This window comes from Vanessa tameamea, chromosome 22 (assembly GCF_037043105.1).
Source record: "Vanessa tameamea isolate UH-Manoa-2023 chromosome 22, ilVanTame1 primary haplotype, whole genome shotgun sequence".
NCBI lineage: Eukaryota > Metazoa > Arthropoda > Insecta > Lepidoptera > Nymphalidae > Vanessa > Vanessa tameamea.
The window spans coordinates 4,625,491-4,646,869 of NC_087330.1; the positions used below are offsets into that span (position 1 = coordinate 4,625,491).

Consider the following 21,379-nt stretch of genomic DNA (forward strand, 5'->3'; position numbering starts at 1 on the left):
AAAAGCAAACCCTTTCATTTCATACCCATATCATGGGGGCGCATTTCAAATAGTCTGTGCACCATCTTGGACGTCCGCCATATTGGATTTAAGTCACGTGACTATTTTTTTCGTATTCCTGACAGCAAACCCTTTCATTTGATATCCATTACATGGGGGTTGATTTCAAACAGCCAGTCCGCCATCTTGGGGAGGCCGCCATATTGGATTTGTAATGATGTTTCTTAGCTAGTCATGTATTGTCATCAGGAACTCAGAGCTCGTGCAAAATTTCATCTTAATCGAAGACCGGGAAATGGGTCAAATCAAGATTCCAAGATTTTCTTACATACACAGTTACAAGTATAATATAAGCGTGTTCAAATGAACATTTATTATTTGGCATAAATCGCCATGCCTAAGATCTTTTAATTCCAGTCATTGAATAAGTCAGTCAACAAGTAGGTAAAAGCTATTTATTACTATCTACATATATAAAACCTCTATTGTATGATATTGATATCAAAAAGCTATTATCCATACTTTTGATAGCAACTGATAAAGTTTTCAGGCGCATATTGCGGTGAATATTAGTTGCTTTGTAATCAATACAACTACGAATAAATTATCTACACAATCTATCTTTTGAGGGATGATAACATCTGGAATATCGACGATACTTTGTGATTGCACAATGTTAAATAAAATATTCAACAAAATTGAATATTCAGTTCGTCGAATGCTAGCTGCTTGATTACTGCCGCATACTTGAAACTGTACTGTACAAACATCTATTTGCTTTGATTATTTATGTCTAGATAAACTGTCAAGGCTAGAACGGATCGAAAAATATCCAACAGTTGGCCACTAAATACACTCAGTACACCGTAAAGAATAGCTGTCACGCACACCAAGATAATAAAGTTGGCTCGTATGTTTCAGTTATTTAACAAAACTAAGCCTATTTAGATTACGGTGGCAGATACTGTAATGTATTATTTTTATTTTTAGTCGTGAACCCAACGCATAGATCAAACATACCAATACCAAGTATCGCTGTTTGGCGGTAGAATTACTAGAGAGTGGATACTGAATACCCAGGGTTCCCTTCAATTTTCTATCACCACCACCAATTTCTTTATGTTTTTACATGACAAGCAAAGTTATTACATAGTCATGACATATATATTTAATAAAAAAAAATATTTTAATGCAGAGAAATTAAGGCTGAATAAAGTTAGAAATAAATATTCGATTGTTATGTTTTTATAAATACATTTGGCTGTAAATAAATATAAATTCTGTACATAAAGAAGTAACATTTGTCCGCTATAACAAGTTACCTGCAAGGTGTGTAATTAAACCTCAAGATTTGATCTCGAGCCAGATGCTAACATTCCTCGACCACTTTGCAAATGAGGATCAAAAGCCATGAAGCGTGAAATGGGCCTCAGGGAGGGTTTCTTAGAGACCGGGTTTGTTAATCTACCTTCATTAAAACTTGACTGTATTTGATACAATATTTTCATCGCGAATTTTTTTCTATTTATAATATAACATACATATATTACTGATTGAATGACAGGAAATAAATAGTTGATAAACCTTCAGACTGTGTGGTCCTGAGCTTAATTTCTGGTCGGCAAATATAATTAAATGTGTTTTTCTGTTAAGAAATCATTGGAAACAATTTTGCAATGTGGCAATTCCTCGCTTTGGAAATAATTTTAGTTTTGCTTCTAAAATCTCTCCGGTCGTGTAAAATTTTCGTCATAACGTATCATGACAGAACATCTGTAATTTGCGCTCACAATCGTTCACTATGATAGCTACTTTGTAAATAGCTAGTCTTCAAGAATTGCAGCTGTAGTCGGATATCAGGAAAACATAACATGTTAAACACCTTTGAGAAAACTAACTCAAATAGAAAAAAAAAAAATCTACAAATTAAATGAACATTGACTTCCGCTAATAATTTGGAGATACCTAAGAATCTATTTTTGCAGTAAAGACCACTTGCATTGTCTACACATCCAACGCTTGCAATTACCCAATAAGGGCTTCTAATTGATGCAAGCAATTCGAAATCAGTCTGATAAGGATCGTGAAGCGTGAAATAGAGATGTAGGTCGGAACAAAGAGCAAGGCTTAATTACGTCCATGAATCGATCTGTTAACGATAGAACAGCACACGTGATGTTAATCAGTTCTGGAACGATTCACTATAGATGTATACTAAGTAAGAGCTCATGAAAATTCAGTTCCGAGATTTTGAGAATAAGACTCATGAATAAATATTTTTAAAGTAACTGATAACTTATTGGAGCCAATGTTTAAAATGTTTGAATCTGAAACCCATACAAGTTCTGCTGAATTTTCACGAGCTTCATTTGTGTTTATATTTTAGCTGGTGTTCGTTGGGTAAAGAAAACATAGTGAGGGGACCTACTAAGCGGATTAAAAACTGTCACATGTCTATCCACCGATACGCGTCAAAGGTATAGAAATAAGTTTCGAACCTTCTGTAAAAAAGAAGAATTGGCCTTACTCTGATGGAATATTAAAAAATATGCGTTAGAAAATTTTCATACTCATTTCTCTAATATTTGAATTAAAACAAGAATTGAATGGCAACAAAATCTTAGTATAGAAATGTATTTGACTATAAGCCAATTTCACGTATTAACTTTTAACACACACAAAGACAGATAACTGTTTTTGTGTTATTCTTAATAAGTGATGAGTGGGTGGTACGTACACAGAAAAGTTTGCGTAAAACTCAACAGGTTCACATACCACCGCGTAAATATAATAAAAATCGAAAAGGCCATTGATACAATTAAAAGTTAATATTTGAACAGCAACGAATGCAAACAGTAATCAATCAGAATGCAAATGAGAATCACGAGCTATGAACCGTGAAATAGGCCTCCGCAGTGAGTCTCCTTAAAGCTATTGACTTTAATTACTTTCATTGAGAGATTGACTTGAAAACATTAATTGCACAGACCCACTTCGAGATTGTATAGAGTTAATTCATTTAATATCCTTGTGTAACATGATGAGCTAGACCTTGTTCATTTGATCAGCCATTTAGTGCAATATAATTATGTTGATCAATAATTGTTGATTTGTGGTTTTTTTTTAATATCTTTCAATTTATAGATGAGATTTTTTTATATATTTAAACTAGCTATTACCCCCGGCTTCGCTTGCGTAGAATATGGTGTGTATTTCAGCCCTTAGGGTAAAATATCCAGAAACGCTTAAATGCGAATCAACTCATTTTTAATCGGTAGTCCAAAAATAAAATTTCGAGCTTCTAACTTCAAAATGACGGACTTCCATACAAACGTTCAACCCCTATTTCACCCCTTTTGGGGTAGAATTTCCAAAATTCGCTCATTAGTGGGTGTCATGATATGTTAGTTTATAAGTGTACAGACTAAAATATAAGTTTTATGCTTCTTGTTCTAAAAATGACAATACTTTCAACAACTTACAACCTTTCATCCCCCTTTTCAACACTTTACAGCACTTTTTTCCAAATAAAAAGTAGCCTATGTCCTTTTTCAGGCTCTAGAGTATTTGTGTACCAAATTTCATTTAAATCGGTCCAGTAGTTTTGGCGTGAAAGCGAGACAGACAGACAGAGTTCCTTTCGCATTTATAATATTAATATGGATTGTTGGTTGTTAATAATCTATACTAATAATATTAATGCGAAAGTAAATCTTTCTGTCTGTCTGTCTGTTGCTCTTTCACGGTCAAACCACTGAAGTTAATTTGATGAAGTTTCCTTTCAAGCAATGGTTTGAATCCCATAAAAGGACACAGGCACTACTTACTGGCTATATTTTAGACCAGACGTAATATGTACAAGTGGTCCATTTTTACCATGAAGAGCTATTGTCTGTTGCCAATAATACAATGTTAAATGACTGTTAAATATTTTAGGGGGTAAGAAGGAACAGTAATTTAAAAAATTATGATAGGTTTTGTCTGATTTGTCAGGTTTATAAACTAAGCTTTAAAAAATTACCAATTTGTAAAGTTCGATCTTAAAAAGTCATCAGGTATTTAGTTGTACTTGCTATTTGTCATTTATTCTATCACCACACGTGTTAGATAATAATGTTGTGTTCAGTCAAGGTGACCAATTACCACCTGATGAACCATTTACTCATATTTATGTCTATGATACTGCTACGTCCTACTGCTGTGCTAAGGCATCCTCTCCTTTTGATGAAATTGGCTTGGAACTTACTCCACCACTCTGATCTAATACGTGGTTTTCTAATATATAACAAAGTACATTACGTACAGTCATTTGTGTTGTGCGGTCTGCGTCTGGATATGAATCAATTGAAACTATAATGTACGGACGAAATGGGAGTATTGGTTATTATTATGCAGCAATATTGTCCACAACTGGCACAAAGCGACCATTGACATCGATCGGTAGAAAAAGCTAAGATACGATTGCTTTGGATAAGTGCCAAGAAATTATTTATATACTAAAATACAGATACTAAGAAACAGGACTTTATATTCAAGCTATTCACCGCGACCCCTTTCCGCTTTTTTATTTTCCTGAGATTCCCCAATTTTTCGAAATTCCCGTTATTTTTGCTTATGTCCTTATCCAGATCTATCTGTCTCTGTAATATGATTGATACAGTTTTATAGACGTAATTAGGTAACAAAGAGACATATAGAGTGCTGTATTTATAATACTAGTCTAATACGATATATACAAGGATACCATTAAATTGGTTACGGCTGAGTATTTTATGGACCAAGCGTCGTTCCTTTTGCTTGCCTACTAAGGAATTATCACATAGTATATTGATAAGAAACTTAAAACTAATTTGTGTTCATTTAAGATTTCGATATACTATATATACACAACAATACTAGATACTCCTGTTTGGCGGTAGAATATCTGATGAATGGGTGGTACCTACCCAGACAGGCTAGCACAAAGTCCTACCTAGTAAAAAATATTATAATCGATATTAAAATCGGCAGTGAAGGGAAACATCGTGAACAAATCTGTATGTATCCGGTGAAATTGTACCACGTGATCATTTAACGATCCGCAGTGAAGCGACTGAAGTGGGATATTTACGCGTATAACTTTTATTGAATCTCCGAATCCTTTACAAGCGCACACAGCCACATTTATGGAAGACTATTTGACATTCTTACTTTTATGAATACGAGTAGCAAATAAAAAAACGTTACGTATAAATAATATTAGGATTGTCTAAACTTTGATCTTATTTTTTCAACGTAACGCAATATATTACGTTGTGTGAAAGGTTTTGTAAACCAAATTAAGGTTTCATTAATATTTTCGAATCATTGGTGTATTTTTTATATTAATCGGCTTTTAAAGCAGTTTTGTATTTATCTTCTTTGTATTGTAGTTTATTTTATAAGAAAGAAAATATGGATGGCCCTTCGTTCGCACATTCGTTTTTAAAATTTCTAAACGAATTTTTAAAAACCTGTTTTTTGTCTAGATTGGAATTGCGATTCAATTGGGAAATACTGCTAGCACTTTTACCACCTTTTTTTGTGATATCGGTAGGCGGACGAGCAAATGGGCCACCTGATGGTAAGTGGTCACCACCGCCCATAGACATATGGCGTTGTAAGAAATATTAACCATTCCTTACGGCACCAATGCGCCACCAACCTTGGGAACTAAAATATTACGTCCCTTGTGCCTGTAGTTACTATGGCTCACTCACCCTTCCAACCGGAATACAACAGTACTGCTGTTTGGCGGTAGAATATTTGATGAGTGGGTGGTACCTACCCAAGCAGGCTTGCACAAAGCCCTACCACCATGTACCTAACCTTACCTTACCACTCTTACTCCACGTGGTCATGATTTATATAGAAACTGTTTTTATTTTTTAATTGTATATAATTAAAACTTATTTTTTATGATTGTTATATATAAGTCAACGAGGTTTTTTAACGCTATAGATATTTATAGTTTACGTGACATAATAATATATATGTATATTATTACTGTATGCAGTTATAACTCAGTTTCGTATAACTTAACTACGGAAAATCTAAGCGTGACCGGACACGGACACTGGAATAAAGTTTGTAATAGGAAAAGTTATTATTATTAAAAAACATGTGTGTCATATAATTATATATTTTTTTATATAATATATTTACTATGTATCCGTTGCGATTTCGTACGGGTCTAACCCTTATTGTACTCCCTATAATTGTACATAAACATTTATATTGAAGAACAAACGTACAAAAATAAATTCTTGCTTTCTAGTCATTAATATAAACTACAGTACATAGAACAATTCATCTTAGAAATCTTACGGAATCAAATAATGATCAATCTATTAGAAATTTAAGAATAAAATATAATCAGTTCAAAAAGTACGATGACCATGAAACCTAAAAACTATAACAGACCTTATTTCAAATTAGGAATAGAGCGATTTTTTTTTAAATTCCACCAGCTTAAAATAACCCAATTTCAAGATTAATTCTAATGATCTCTGCTACCCTTTCGTTATCTCTGTAAACAGCTTTTCAAATTCCACAGCATTGGATTTATGATTAAACGTAACTTTCTAATTACGCGGAGTTATATTACATTTAAATACCGATGTAAATATCAAAACTCGATTAGACTATTTTAATGGGTTTAATATCTGTAAATTAAATTATGTCTATTAGTAACTTTATAAGTATAATTATACATATTATATTAATTATTTACTTTTTTACTCTAGGCAATGTTTTGTTTTCTTTTTACAAATGTAAAGTTATCGATTACAGAAGGAAATAATTCAGCGTGTCCATTTCTGAGCTATAAACATACACTCTGTGACATATGTTTCCTCTCGCTCTTGCTATCTGTGGGAGTATTTTGGTAAAAAGGGACGGAAGTGTGTAACAGTTGACCGTTAAACGGTACCAGTCCATTTTCAGAGAAGATATAATGTTGATGTTGCTTATTAACAACATTACCATTAATATAGTTGTCCGATTTTATACAATATATGCAACTATAATAAGACTATCTACTTTTCTTTTAAATAGAAATTTATAAATGATTAATTGTTATATATATTTTATATGTATATTGTGTATAGAATCATATTTGTAAATATTCTAGGAGTTGGCTTGTTTGGGCGAAATAGCTAACCAGCCATTACACCGCCTCTTCAAATAAACAATGATTTATCCTAAGCATTTTTCTTAACAATTTATATTGAGCGCGTTGCATATAATATTATATAAAAAAGGATTTTGGTATTTTAGATTTTGCCTTCAAATATGTACGTATTTAAACAAGTTTTTAAATATAACTAGTTGAGCGCAGTTCGTTTCGCATGCCAGGTACTATGTCGTAAATAATTATAAATAAAGTACGTCTAATGTCTTAATCACAGAATACTGTTGAAATATGAATATTGTACATATTGTTTAATCCACAATGAGTCATGTTAAGACTCCGTCTGTTGAACAGAGACAACAGTCCATCTACAGAACAAAGAGCACGGTTGAAGTAAAATATATTATAACGAACGTGTTGATTATTAAATGACTTCGGTGAGAAGTGATTTATTAACACTGTAAACAGAACACCAAAAGTAAAGACAATAGATCGTTAAGTCTTTCACAGAGGTCCAGAGTCATTTGTGAGGTAACAGGTACCTCCCTTGTTTTTATCAAGAGTGGGTAATGTGCATGCCTGTTTTATATATATCCCTTACTAATATTATAAATGCGAAATTTTGTATGTATGGTTATTTGTTACACTTTCACGCAAAAACTACTGAATTGATTTTAATGAAACTGTACAATAATATAGCTTATACATCAGACTAACATACTGTGTGAATAATACTTTAAAACGCTAGTTAAAAAAATCCAGGGCACGGGAACTATACAATTTTTTCCCGGATCATTTCGATAGAATATCCTCACTTCGAATTTGTGGTAGTTTTAATACAATTCCAACAAATAGTTACAAAATATACGTACATATTAAATATGACTGTAATGTTCTAAAATAGATATATTTTGATTTCGATATCCACAATTAACTATTACAGAATCGGCATACAGCACTAGCTGTATATATAAAAAAATGATGTAGGTACTAACCTACATCAATTTCTTATCGAAAATGACAAACGAACAATACTCTATCAGAGCTTCAATATTTATTCAAGAACGAATGAAAATGTAATTTATTATCCCTCTGTTCAAAATTCCAAGTCATATTTTTTCAGCACTTTTCTTAAATCTTAATTAGCGGTCTTATTGTTTCTTCGTAACCGAATCCCCTCGTTACATTTTTTATAAAAAGCTCGTATTTTGTATAAAGCTCAGTAAAACTGATAGTAAACCCTTTGAAAAACAAGAGCAGAAGGAGAAATTTAAGCTTCTTATTATATTTATGGTTCAAACCGAAAACAAAAGCATTACACGTAATATTGATTGTCAAATTAAACGCTACCATTGTTTCGGAGAAGAAAATATCCTGACCTGAGAAGAACCGACGAAAGAAACTCGACGGGTTTTTTTGTCATTGTGATTGTCAAATATGACGATTTCGTTTGTTTGTTTGCTAGGTAATTAGGGAAACTGTGTCGCGCTGGTAATCTATATAATTATTAAAACATTATAATGATTCAATACGTCATGAAACGCTATTGTATAAATGATTGTAACACCGAATAGCAATGATACTGGATGACAAATATTTACTAAAGCAATTTCCTATTTTTTTTTTCAAAAGAAACTAACAAGAATATTATAAAACTAATACCATTAGATAAATCATCATTTACATTCATATATCAAAATATGAATAAGTTCCATGACATTCAATTAATTCTAATTGAAATGGAATAAAATGTATTTGTCATTAATACTATGATACGATACTGTAATGTAATGATACGCTGTATTCATCAGTATTGCGGAGGCTGTATTAACAGATAAAACCTTACCAATTTCACGGAACGAATGAATTGAAGGATCATATTATTTGTAATACTGTGGGGAACTCTGAATTTACAATTTCTCGTTTAAATAATTAATCTTATTTGATTTTTTTACCATAGTAAAATGGCGGGACAATGTTCCAATGTCCTTTCGAGGAGCAGTATTAGAGCTTATTCCTCAAGGCAGCTTCAAAGCGCGTTATTTTGTTATCGTCATTAGACACTTGCATAATTTGCGATGACCGTCCTCAATACGGATCGAAATAGCTGTGGGATCGTTTCAATGGCGGAGCTATCCTTAGGTGGTAAGAGTGACGTCACGCTAGCATGCGCCAGCGATTCCATGGCAGCCCTTAAAGGGACACGCTGGGTACCGCTGGTCATAAGTGGGTATTCTGACACACTTAGTACCGGTGAGTCTTACATACAATTTTTCCGGTGAGTGTGTATGGCACCGCCACGCCACCCTGTCTGCTGTCGTCCATTGGGCTACCTTTAAGAGGACACACATGTACTACGTGTAGGTACACGGGCCAGATCGGCTTTTTTAATTATGTTCAAAGCTTTGATTATTATTTATATGGCTGGATAGACAAAACTGAGAACCCATCGAAGAAAATAGTGTCCAACATTCGGCCACTAAGTTTACGCACACTAATTAAGAAGTATGACTGGCGAGTGTCAAACGTAGCTGATAAAATTTGCCCGTTTAATTTGAGTTTTTTACTTTCACAAAACTACCTTCCTTTCACAAAAATATTTTTTTTTCACAAAACTTGCACTGGGATGTTTGTTTAATATAAACTAATTAACTGAATTTTCAAAGTGGTTTGAAAGTATAACTCGTAAGTATCGTTAGAAACTAAAGTTAATAAGTATCGTCTAAAGAACTTTCTTTTTCATTTTTAAAATAAAACTTCCTGTTTATATATATATATATATATATATATATATATTAGACAGAAATGCCAGGTTATCCCTATCCCTGATTCGTATAAATTGCCGTGGCTTTCAATACAATCCCATGGACACTATTTATCACTACTGCTGAAAGAAGACGAACTGTACATTTTGATCGCTAACAAGCGTCCTTGTTCATGTTCCAACACATAAGCCAATAATCAAAAAAATACTATTAATACAAAAGGCCCCTAATTCCTTAAGATTCTGAGTAGAACGAGATCTTCAGATCAATCAAATAACTGAAGCATAGAACTGGTGGCTCCGGATCTATTTTCTTTCCGTAATATCTCTTTGACCTACTTCTAAAGAAAATTCGCTATTTCGTTTACTGAAAGTATTTGGTAAGAATTAACTAGGAATCCAACAATGGCTTCAGGGCAAGGGTTAACGAACTTTATCTCGAACACGTGTATTTTTTTTCGTATTAAATCTTTATACGAAACAAACAGATAGATCATATGAGCAAGATAGATAACAAATAGATAGATCTATATGAGCAAGTATAATTATGAGTACGCACATGACTTCTTAGGACCCATAAACTTGATTTACTTTTTTTCTTTCTTCATAACGAATGACGTTGAAATATTATTTTATTTATTAAATACTCGTATAAAAGATACATACTGACATATAATATATATATATATATATCATACTGGTAACGATATATCAAATACTGATGGACTTTTAGGGAGGATATGTTATATAAATTAAATTGTATTTAACTGACATACCTTTGTATTTTAAATGTTATAAAAAAGTAGCTATTGTGTTTTGCCGGTCCGTCTCGGTAGGCACTACATTCCGAAGCAGTGGTAGCTTTACGTTTAACACAGTTCTTTAAAATGGCGATTCAAATGTACAAAGCTTAATTGAATGAAGTATATTTTGATTTTCGAACGCCTGATAAATCAAGAACAAACAAAATCAAATACAAACATACTCGGGGGATTCCCTTTATTGAATTAGGTTAAAAAAATATTCACAAACTCGGTTTACAAATTATCTTTTCATATAAAATTTTCCTAAACCCCAAATGGGATGATAATGTGTGTGTTTAATTCCTTATTACTCCGATAAAAACAAATTTATAACAATAACTACGGTAAATGGTTATATAATATTATTACTGACGATACCAGCAAATCGTTATTGTCCTCTAATGACCGTCTGTTTCTGGAATTATCAGTAATTTGTTTCTCGGCTGAGCCAACAGCTGAGGGCCGATAATAGCTTCAACCCTTTAATATTCTCGTGGCAAACAGAAGTCATTACACGGCTCGGTTAATATCTTGCGAACTACATTTATTGATTCCAAAACACACTTTTATTTTATCTTGTATTTTAATATGTGTTTATTAAATTATACTTGTTATTGACAAAATCTACAGTAAATAAAAAAAATTATATGTAATACTTATATATAACTTGTCCTTAACTCGTATCGAGATATCTTTATTTACGTGTGTGTATATATATATGTTTGTGCGTGTGATCCTGAGGCTAATAATATATGTTGTAGATACTTATAATAGTTATTACACTTCCGACATTGGCCAAAAAAGGCGTTATACCACTCAAGGTCATGAAAATATTTCTAGTTATCTATCTATACTAATATATTCTAACCCTTTCTATCTTAAAACCTTTTTATCCAAGGTACCTTGGGATTTGCGACTTTATAACTAGACCAACGAGTCAAGTACCCCAGGTTGGGCCAATAAAAATTTATTGGGCTAGAGGCTGGAATTTGAATGTGTACACGCCCGTGCATAATTGGCTGACGGCCGTGGCCAAAATCGGTCATAACGAACAGCTTATAATATTATTATATAAGTGAGCAGTTTCACCCCCTTTTACTTTAAACCATTGACGTGATAAGCGTGAATATAATATTCTTATATTTTATTCCCATCTCAGTCTAGCCATACAATATTTATATAATTTTTCCCTTTTGAATTCAAATCGTGTTAATTTGCTTCAGCCGGCTGTGTTCGCACGAACGGATGAACTGGAAAGCTATAAGTAGCTAATATAGCTGATCCTTTTTCATCTTTCACTTTTGATTATTGTAACGTACACATTTACGGCCTAGGTTATAAATGTTGTAATAGGTATTAACTTATATATATTTTATCACTTTTATCATTGATTTGATATTTAAAAGATGAAGACGCAGCATTTATCGTCTGACTAATGACAATGAGTATCAAGATTTAAAGATAACCATTAAGTAATAAATGCGATTTTTAATGATGATGTATTTTTTAAATATAATATTTGATTATAATAAACGATTTTATATATCGTTTTAGCCAATAAAATATAGCTGTTTTTCGGTTTAAAGGATACCTACTTTAGATTGACGGTACATTGATTATGACCGATTGTATTTTAATATGTTGAAGTTTATTTCAAATAACTTATCGAAAAAGCCCAGTAAAGTAAGAGTCTATAAACGACCCATTGCTAGACTAACGCCTCTTCTCTGTTTGGGGAGAGAGTTCGATAAATATTCTACAACACTGCTCCAATGCGATTTTGCGGAGTATGTATGAATATGTAAGAATTTTATTTAAATTAGATACATGCAGGTTTCGTCTCAATTCACTGCTGAGCACGAAATAAATTATAAACATAATTAAGTTGATGAAAATTCACAGGTTCTTGCCTGGATTTGAACTCACAATCATCGTTTAAGATGTACGCATTCTAACCACGTCATCAGCTGGGCTCTAGTCCTAGATATTGAAGAATAATTCACGAATATCTGTCAGTAGAAAATATCAAAAAACAAACACATATGAATACTTAAGCATTATTAAACTAATTTAATTGAAAAAGGCTACTAAAGATCACGAGGCAAAGATCTTATCAAACTCGCCAACACAAATATGAAATGACAAATAGTGGTCTACGCACTTAAACACTAAACTCAAATGTAACTCGTTCAGGATATGGTTGTACGCGTATTTGACTTCACGCAGGAACTTCGCTTTTAATACGAACTCAAACTTAACCGAGTCCTTGGAGATGAAATTGTAAGTCAAGATTAATAAAACTGGGTACACCTTGTATTTTGAAAGCCAATCTTGGTAGATAATACCCACTAAGCACTATTCATGTATTCAACAGCCAAACAGCAATAGTTGGTATCGTTTTCACATTTGCTGCTGAAACACTTGAAACTTGGAGTAGTATTGGAAAAACTTTAATTAAAAGTATAACACCTCGCTTTATTGCCTCCACTAATTTTTAAATCTCATTTGTATATAGTTAAGGCCTTAATATTAATAATTATTATGTATATACAAAAAATAAAACTTTGGCAAAGTATAGTTGTTGAAGTTTGAAGGCTGAGTCAGCTAGTGTAACTAGGCACAAGGGACATAACATCCTAGTTCCAAAGGTTAGTGGTATATTGGTGATCTAAGGTGTAGTTAATATTTCTTACAGCGCCAAGTCTATGGGCTATAGTGACTACTTACCATGCCCCGTTGGCCAGACACAACCACATTTAAAATAAAAAGATGGGCTTACACAAAGCTTTACCACCCAGTAGACCATCACTAAAATTTATATTATTTTTGTTAACAAAACTATTGGCTATTTTAAAAAAAATATCTCCGAAAATGGTACCGATAACCGAGAAGTTCCTCCTTGTTGTGAGGAAGATTGAGCATGGATGTGGATGGATATAGAGGAAGGGGACGACCGAAGACACAATGGATGGTGTGATGGTGATTGTGTGAAAGACGATATGGCTGGAAAGAATGTTACTTGTGAGATGATTAATGACAGAGAAGTATGGAAGAAGAAGACATGCTGTGCCGAACCCAAATAAAATTGGGAGAAGGACAGGAGGATGATGATCCCATAAAAGCTTAATGAAGATATTTCATAAGGTACATCGTACATTTTGAAGCTTCAATAGTAGCAAAGTCATTGCGTTGTAAAGCATGTTGAGTTAATGATCCTCATGACTCGACAATTCGTTTTTATTGGATTTCAAAATAAGAACAGATATGAAAATTAGTTTTACGATTCATACTGGTTTTGAACCACTCGCTACTCGAAATATTTTTTTTAATAATATTTCATTTTTACTAACAATCAAGTCAATTTTTGTTCCAATCAAGTGTCACACGTGACCTCTCGTTTACTTTTATTTGTATATATGTATGTACATGTTTCGTCTGTAATAAAACTGGATCATTCACTAAAAATAACATTCTCTAGTTAAATAAATTAATGTAGGGTACATAGGGTACTGTGTTCCTAATAAAAATATCATGTCTATTAAGAAGATATTTAACTTGGTTGTAGGGCTTTGTGCAAGCCCTGCTGGATACCACCTACTCATCCGATATTCAACCGCCAAATAGCAATACTTACTATTGTGTTCCGGTTTGAAATGTGAGTAAGTCAGTGTAAATACGTATACAAGGGACACAACACATGGTTTTATGGCATATTGGCGACGCAAGGAATGGTTAATAATTCTTACAGCGCCATGTCTATGAGTAGTGGTGATCATTTACCATCAGGTGGCCCATTTTCTCTCCCGCCTATCTATATAATTAAAAAATAAAAATTAATACTACAGTCACGAGGGCATAATATCTTAGTTTCCAAGGTTGGTGGCACATTTACGACGTAATAAATGGTTAATATATCTTACAGCGCCAATGTCTTTGGGCGGTGGTGAACATTGCAACCAAGTGGCCCAGTAATCCGCCTATACATATATATCATACATAACATACAAAACATAAACAGCCTGTAAATTTCCCACTGCTGGGCTAAGGCTCCCTTTTTGAGAAGGTATGGAGCATATTCCACCACGCTGCTCCAAAGCGGGTTGGTGGAATACACATGTGGCAGAACTTCGTTGAAATTAGACACATGCAGGTTTCCTCACGATGTTTTCCTTCACCGCCGAGCACGAGATGAATTATAAACATAAATTAAGAACATGAAAATTCAGTGGTGCCTGCCTGGGTTTGAACCCGAAATCATCGGTTAAGATGCACGCGTTCTAACCACTGGGCCATCTCGGCTCATATATATCATATAATAAAAAAATTTACGTGTTATGATTGTAAACCTAAAATCAAAGTAAAATCTTTATTTTACCGTATCTGTATCTGTTATGAAAATATTTCACTAAACAAAGTAATCATTTATTATTTACGTGTGTTACACTAAATGACAAACTAACTGATTTCCTGCTTCTGACTCGAATCTTCATGAAATTGAGTGTTTGTATTTCAATTAAATATGGAAATTGCTGAGTAAATTCTAACTCGGAATTCAATCAAAATGTTCTATTTCCGTTAACGTAAGCTCGAATCAAAGCTCATCGGCTTCGGAGAATATGTCGATAAGATTCTTAAGGGTACCTTCCTTATTTGATTTGTTATTTAAAAATATTATATATTTATATTTAATCTTCGTTCGTGAAGTTTTATTATACAAGCTCATCTTATTACCTTAGTTACTAATATTTATGATTCTTAACTAAATAAAACGGTGACCATTAAGAGTACCTTTAGTCCGTAATTTATTCTTCTTTGAGTAATCAAGTGTTCACGTCCCAAGACATGCAACAAACACATAAGCCGTAATCGGTACACATTTTATGGAGCAATACGGATTTTCCTACGAAATACTTCGGAATGAACTCATGTCATCCTAATCCAATTTGATTTACAAGTAGGGAAAGGGTCCCGTGACGTAACTGACTCTTCAGATGTACCCTAGCGAAGAAATTATAAAGGTTATTTGTAAATTAAACACTTCAAATATAAATATATATTAAAGATTCATCGAATTTTAGTAGATCGTGAATTATATGAGTTTTATATAAATAATAATGTCTTTTATTCACAGTTTAAAAGAATCTAACTTGAACATACTGGCAGGACGCAATACCAACTGCACAGAATATAGTACTGCACAAGAAGAATAATTAAGTCTCTAATATATCACTTTCATGATCCGATGTGATTTCCATATAGTATGACCGGAGACCTTTTTTTTCTTATGATATAGTTTGGATGTCGACTAAACGGGCTATTTGATGGTGATCACTTAAATATTGACCATTCCTTATTTCGCCAATGCACCATAAATCTTGTGCCAAAAATTACACTGGCTCACTCACCCTTCAAACCGGAGCACATTAATGCTAAGTATTGCTATTTATCGGTATCCGATGAGCGGTTGGTTGCCCAGACGGGGTTGCATAAAGCCCCACCACCAAGTATTTATTGAAGCATATAAACTTTATTTATGCTACGAATAGTCCATCCATTATAATTTTATCTTCCACGTCAAGTAGGAAAACAAGTAACTTAATAACATATCCAAACATAACATTTCGGTTAATCTGTATAAGTTGCTAAGTTGGCATTATTAAGCTCTCGTGTAAAACGGAGAGGCTCAGGATTTACATAAACCTACTTTCAGCAAATGTTACTAAGCTAACTTAAGATTTTTCTTTATTAGAATTTATCGCATGCGGACCCTTAACTTTTATCATCCGTAAACTTGTATACAAATTGTCCGATCGATCAAAGAACTTTCTGAAATTATAATGGATTAGGTTACAAATCTTTGCCTTATTTTGCATCATTAAAATCTTGCACGATTTGCGTATTATTTTTTTAACGTATAAATAGAATTCATTATGTTTTTTTTTATTGAAATCATTTAATAAAGATGACGATAACAGGAAACTTATATTAATATTGACCAAATAGTCATAAATATTATCATATACTTACTTCTATCCCCTTTGTTTGAGGTCTGCGTTATTTGTAAATTTGATTTGGCAAATATTCAAAAATATAACGAATTATTCTTAATACCTATAGAAATATGGCTGGTTTATTTTCCACTACCATTCGGGTGGTGAAGTCGCATAAATGTGGCTTTTGTATTGATAAGGATTTAGAAAATCCCTAAGTAGAGCCAACGAGTATCTCTATTTAAAAAATCGTACCAAACATAACGTTCGAAATATATATAAAAACAAAATATGAAAATATTCTTGTCTGACATTCCTGTCTTCAAACGAATTAATATCTATCATTTACTAAGTTGACAACTTACAGAATATACGTTTTAGGGTTTAGTTATGGTCGTATGCCAACCTTGCCATTTGTCAAATTATGATAAGTACTTTAGAAGTTATACGTGAACAGATAAACATCCATCAATATATAATGCGCCAATATAAAAACCATTCTCTGAACTTCGCTGTAGTCGGTTAAGCACAGAAGAAGAACAATAAAATACGAGTTACAGTAATAAAATTTAAAGTACACTGAATTCGTCTGAGCCTTCCTCTATATAAAACAGCCGTCGGCAACTTCACCGCAATCATACTAAAACGAGACGGTGTGAACTTGAAAATCAAGAATTGCCCAATTGCGCGATTGAGTTTGATTACTTTAACATTCGATAAGATATACGTTAAGGCGTAACGAACGAGCGAAGGAGAGGAGAAACAAATGGAAATACGATTTAAATTTTATCTTGTATAAATTGTATGGTTTTACATTTTTATTGGAGAGTATTCGATTCTGTAATAAAATTCTAATTCGTTGTCGAAAATTCGTTGTCAAAAGTTATTCGATAGTAATAATATAGACGATAAATAAATAATTGATACGTTGTACGTATGTATACTGTAAGGTCATTGCTATCTAATAAAATATATTTAAATCAACGAAACAAAATTGAATAATTACGTACGATTTTTAGTTCTAATAAGCAGTCTAAATTATGAATAAGTAATCTGAATTGGTCACGAAATGTCCTTTAACGGTTAGTATTTTTTTGTAATTGATCAACATTTAGCACAACACTAAATGCAGAGAGTTAAACATTCCAAGGTCATCGGAAAAAAATGGAGACTCAAATCAATCTTAGAGATTGGATCTTAAATTATTTTAATTAGTCAAGATAATCACAATCGGTAAATTAATATTGGTTAATATCCGGAATACAATTGCCGGAATATCTTTTACACAGCTACCGTAACGAAGCGTTTCTCTTGAAAGTTGTTCATCCGATAAAATTGAGGTGCTCCTTCCGATAATTTTTTGCTGCTAAGCAATTATTGAACATTTACTAAAAATAACAGGCCAATTCGGATCACTTTTAAAAAGGTCAAATTTTCTTGATTTTGGCTGCTATAGGTTAGATGAAGCCAAGGTTCTTGACCTATTCGGCACTTATTAAGACTAATTCGAACATGACAAGACCACTGTTCTTTCGCTAGTTTCGTCTCTGTTGCTTCCATTATTAACCTAATTAATATAATATAAGTTATTTTATTTGAAGTCTTATGTTTTATTTATTTCTTTCTGTTGGGTAATGTCTGTTATCTCTGGTTTACATAGAATTTTATTTGCAGGTGAGCAGCGGTTGGCGCTTGGGCAGCATGCCGCGCACCAGCGCAGTTATGCTGGTGCTAGCGGCTTTTCTGTTGGCAGACCAGTGCTCTTATGCTTCATACATTGATCCAGGTATCCACTCGTATATGTTCTCCAAGAAATGATAAACATTTAGCTAAGGAATATCTAATATACATATTTTTATTATTATCAAATGTACTGGGTTTTAGTCACGTTATTTTTATCAAAGTATGCGTTACATGCCGATCATTTAAGAAAGAAGTAGTATGAAACTTGAATTATTGGGCAACGTCATAGATTATATATTTCTATTTGTTATTTTCATATTAACAATTTGATATGTTTTTGTAGGTGACGATGACATCGAAATAACTGGATCCGATTACGATGAAGACCCGACTGACCTTCAACTGTTGCAAGATGTTGGCAAGTGAGTTTGAACCCATAATATACTCGTATACTGCAGGATAGGAAATGTTTCTGAATCATGTATTACCAGTTAATAGAAATTGAGTTAATTTCATTTAGCTAGAGTCTCAATTCGAGGAAAGTTTATCAAGCTGAATTACGCTCATTTTTACTTCAAATTGGTTTTGGTTATTGGTAAGTCACCAACGAAGATAGACATAGACACTGTAAGAAATATTAAGCATCCTTTACATCATCAATGCGGCACCAACCACTAAGATCTTATGTCTCTTGTGCCTCTAGTTACACTGGTTCACTCAACCAAATAAAGTTTTGAAGTTTGGCAGCTCGACTTAAACTCGAACCAGTATTTTGGTTTCCAATTATGATCTTGTCCTGTGAGTGTGACAGCACGGACACAAACTTAGGCTAGCATTCGATGATGTGGTTTCAGACGTTCGTCGCTGATCTACGTTTTCAGGCGTGCGTGTATTCGGCGGGGAGGGAACTGCGACCATCGGCCAGGCGACTGTTGCCACTCCTCCTCTTGCCGCTGCAATCTATGGGGGTCCAATTGCCGCTGCCAGCGCATGGGCCTCTTCCAGAAATGGGGGTGAAACAATCCTAATCATTGCAGCGGCGTAATCACCACCGAGTATCGCCGCACCAAACGACCATAGCGTTTTATCACGGACCCGTTGCGTTAATAGCTTCTACCTTTAACTTCTCTTTCACTTGATATCTTTCATAACTAAACATTTTAAATCGAAAACAGGGATGTAGATTTTAGTTCGGATATATTTTTGGACCATTTTTACTAAATTTGTAGTTCTTGTCTAAAAAATTAATTTTGTTACGTTAAATTTACTGTCTCTTTTCAATATATTATTTTGTCTAATTGAGCCGAGTGTCCGCTTACATGGTTGGGCAATCACCCAGCCTTATTGCCCAATCAGTACGCTTCGACGCTATGCTCGGCCAATTAGAAACCGATACTGCTTGTAGCACTGGATTCTTGGGCAATCTAATTATGTTCTATTTTCATTTCTACCAACGAACCCATCGCAACGAAGCAGTCTTTATTCTATTGCAATGTATGTATGTAGAGTTAAGTAAGCTTAAAGTAGAGAACAGTAGCTAATTGGTGGTAAACTTATGTCAATAGGAAGTAGAAAAACTACAGATTAGAAAAATATAAATGTAACTTTTAAAATAAATGTTCTAGTCATTTAAGAGACTATCGGTAAAAAGAAACTTGGTGAAGGACGCTATTATAAGCCTATATATGACATAACGCGACTTATTTGCGATTGGCAACTTAGTGTTTTAAAATACTTATTAATGTGTCAAAATATAATTCTTATATAATAAATAAAACGAATCTTTAATGTACTCTATGCGTCTCTCAGACAGGGGACATGGTATTGCAGCCTAGTAGAATCATCTGTATGTAGTTTCTTATATAATATACGTTCCTGATAATGGAATATAATTGTATTATTACTAATATTGGAATATGGAAAAGATATATTATTATTGTACTAATAAATGTTTATGGATGACATCAGTCTTTGTTATTTATAGCCTGAATAATAATAGTTATAAATAATAATGAGTTTATGGCGGTACGTATAGTGCCATAGTGGATTAGTCAAAATAAATCAACTGAGACCTTTTTTGTGGGGTGATTGGCTATTCATGAATTCCACTATCCTTATCCCTACGATATCGAATCAGCTACACCAAATTAGTTCATTCAGAATTACGTTTATTTCCAAAGTTTCATACGTGACTCTTAGATAAGATTAACTTCGTAGATTTGTTTATATTTTGATTTAAAAATGTAATCGAATTAAATTATATATTTATTATTTTTTGTTTTTAAATTTAATGTACAATGAACAACTGTAATATGTTAATAAACAGCAAAGTTACGTTTCACAAAACTCAAATGATGCAAAAATGGGAACTAAGTTGCTCCTTGTGCCCGTACACTGGCTTGCTCAAGCCGTAACACAACAATACTGAATACTACTGTTTGGCGGCAGAATATCTGATGAGTGGGTGGTACCGACCCAGGCGGCATTGCACAGAGCCCTACCAGTAAGTAAAAAAAGTAGATAGCCCTTCAATGTAACGCTATTGACTTTATTTAAAAATCTGAGACGTTTGAATCTTACACAAAATATATAGTCGACTATCACGTATCAGAGGACATTCAACGAGACGATCAATATTATAAGTTCAAGTTACCACCCTAAGAAAGGCAGCAGTAACTATACACATAAAAAAATATGACGACCCCAAAACAAAAAAAGTACTCCAAATGTAAGTCGAGTTTAATCTCGGTTTACAATTAGTAGGTACTTGATGACCGTGAAATTGTTATTCGTTTGTTACTTTATTTACAATTTGATCCCTGTTGAATTTTCTCGTTGATATCATATACCGAGTATTTGATTTATATTTCTCACAGCCTAATTTCTCACAAACTCATCAATACAATGACTACGTGCATAAATACTATGTCTAAACTTAACAGACGGAAGGATCGTTTTTATTTCCAGAGATGCTCTGAGTTTATGACTG

The 21,379-nt window shown here is 33.3% G+C and overlaps 1 protein-coding gene across 2 annotated transcripts in view; it reads left to right on the plus strand.

The window, feature by feature from the left end:
* LOC113391484 (U8-agatoxin-Ao1a-like) overlaps positions 1-20,352 on the plus strand; it is a 53,138-nt gene extending 32,786 nt beyond the window's left edge. The window contains exons 2-4 of one of the 2 annotated variants that reach the window (XM_026627454.2): positions 18,382-18,493; positions 18,734-18,812; positions 19,245-20,352. In XM_026627454.2, the coding sequence (XP_026483239.1) occupies positions 18,409-18,493; positions 18,734-18,812; positions 19,245-19,407 (327 nt within the window). In that variant the 5' untranslated portion in view covers positions 18,382-18,408 and the 3' untranslated portion in view covers positions 19,408-20,352. The remainder of the gene's footprint in view (positions 1-18,381; positions 18,494-18,733; positions 18,813-19,244) is intronic. The other variant, XM_064218499.1, reaches the window with a different exon arrangement.
* Positions 20,353-21,379: the final 1,027 nt, after the last annotated feature.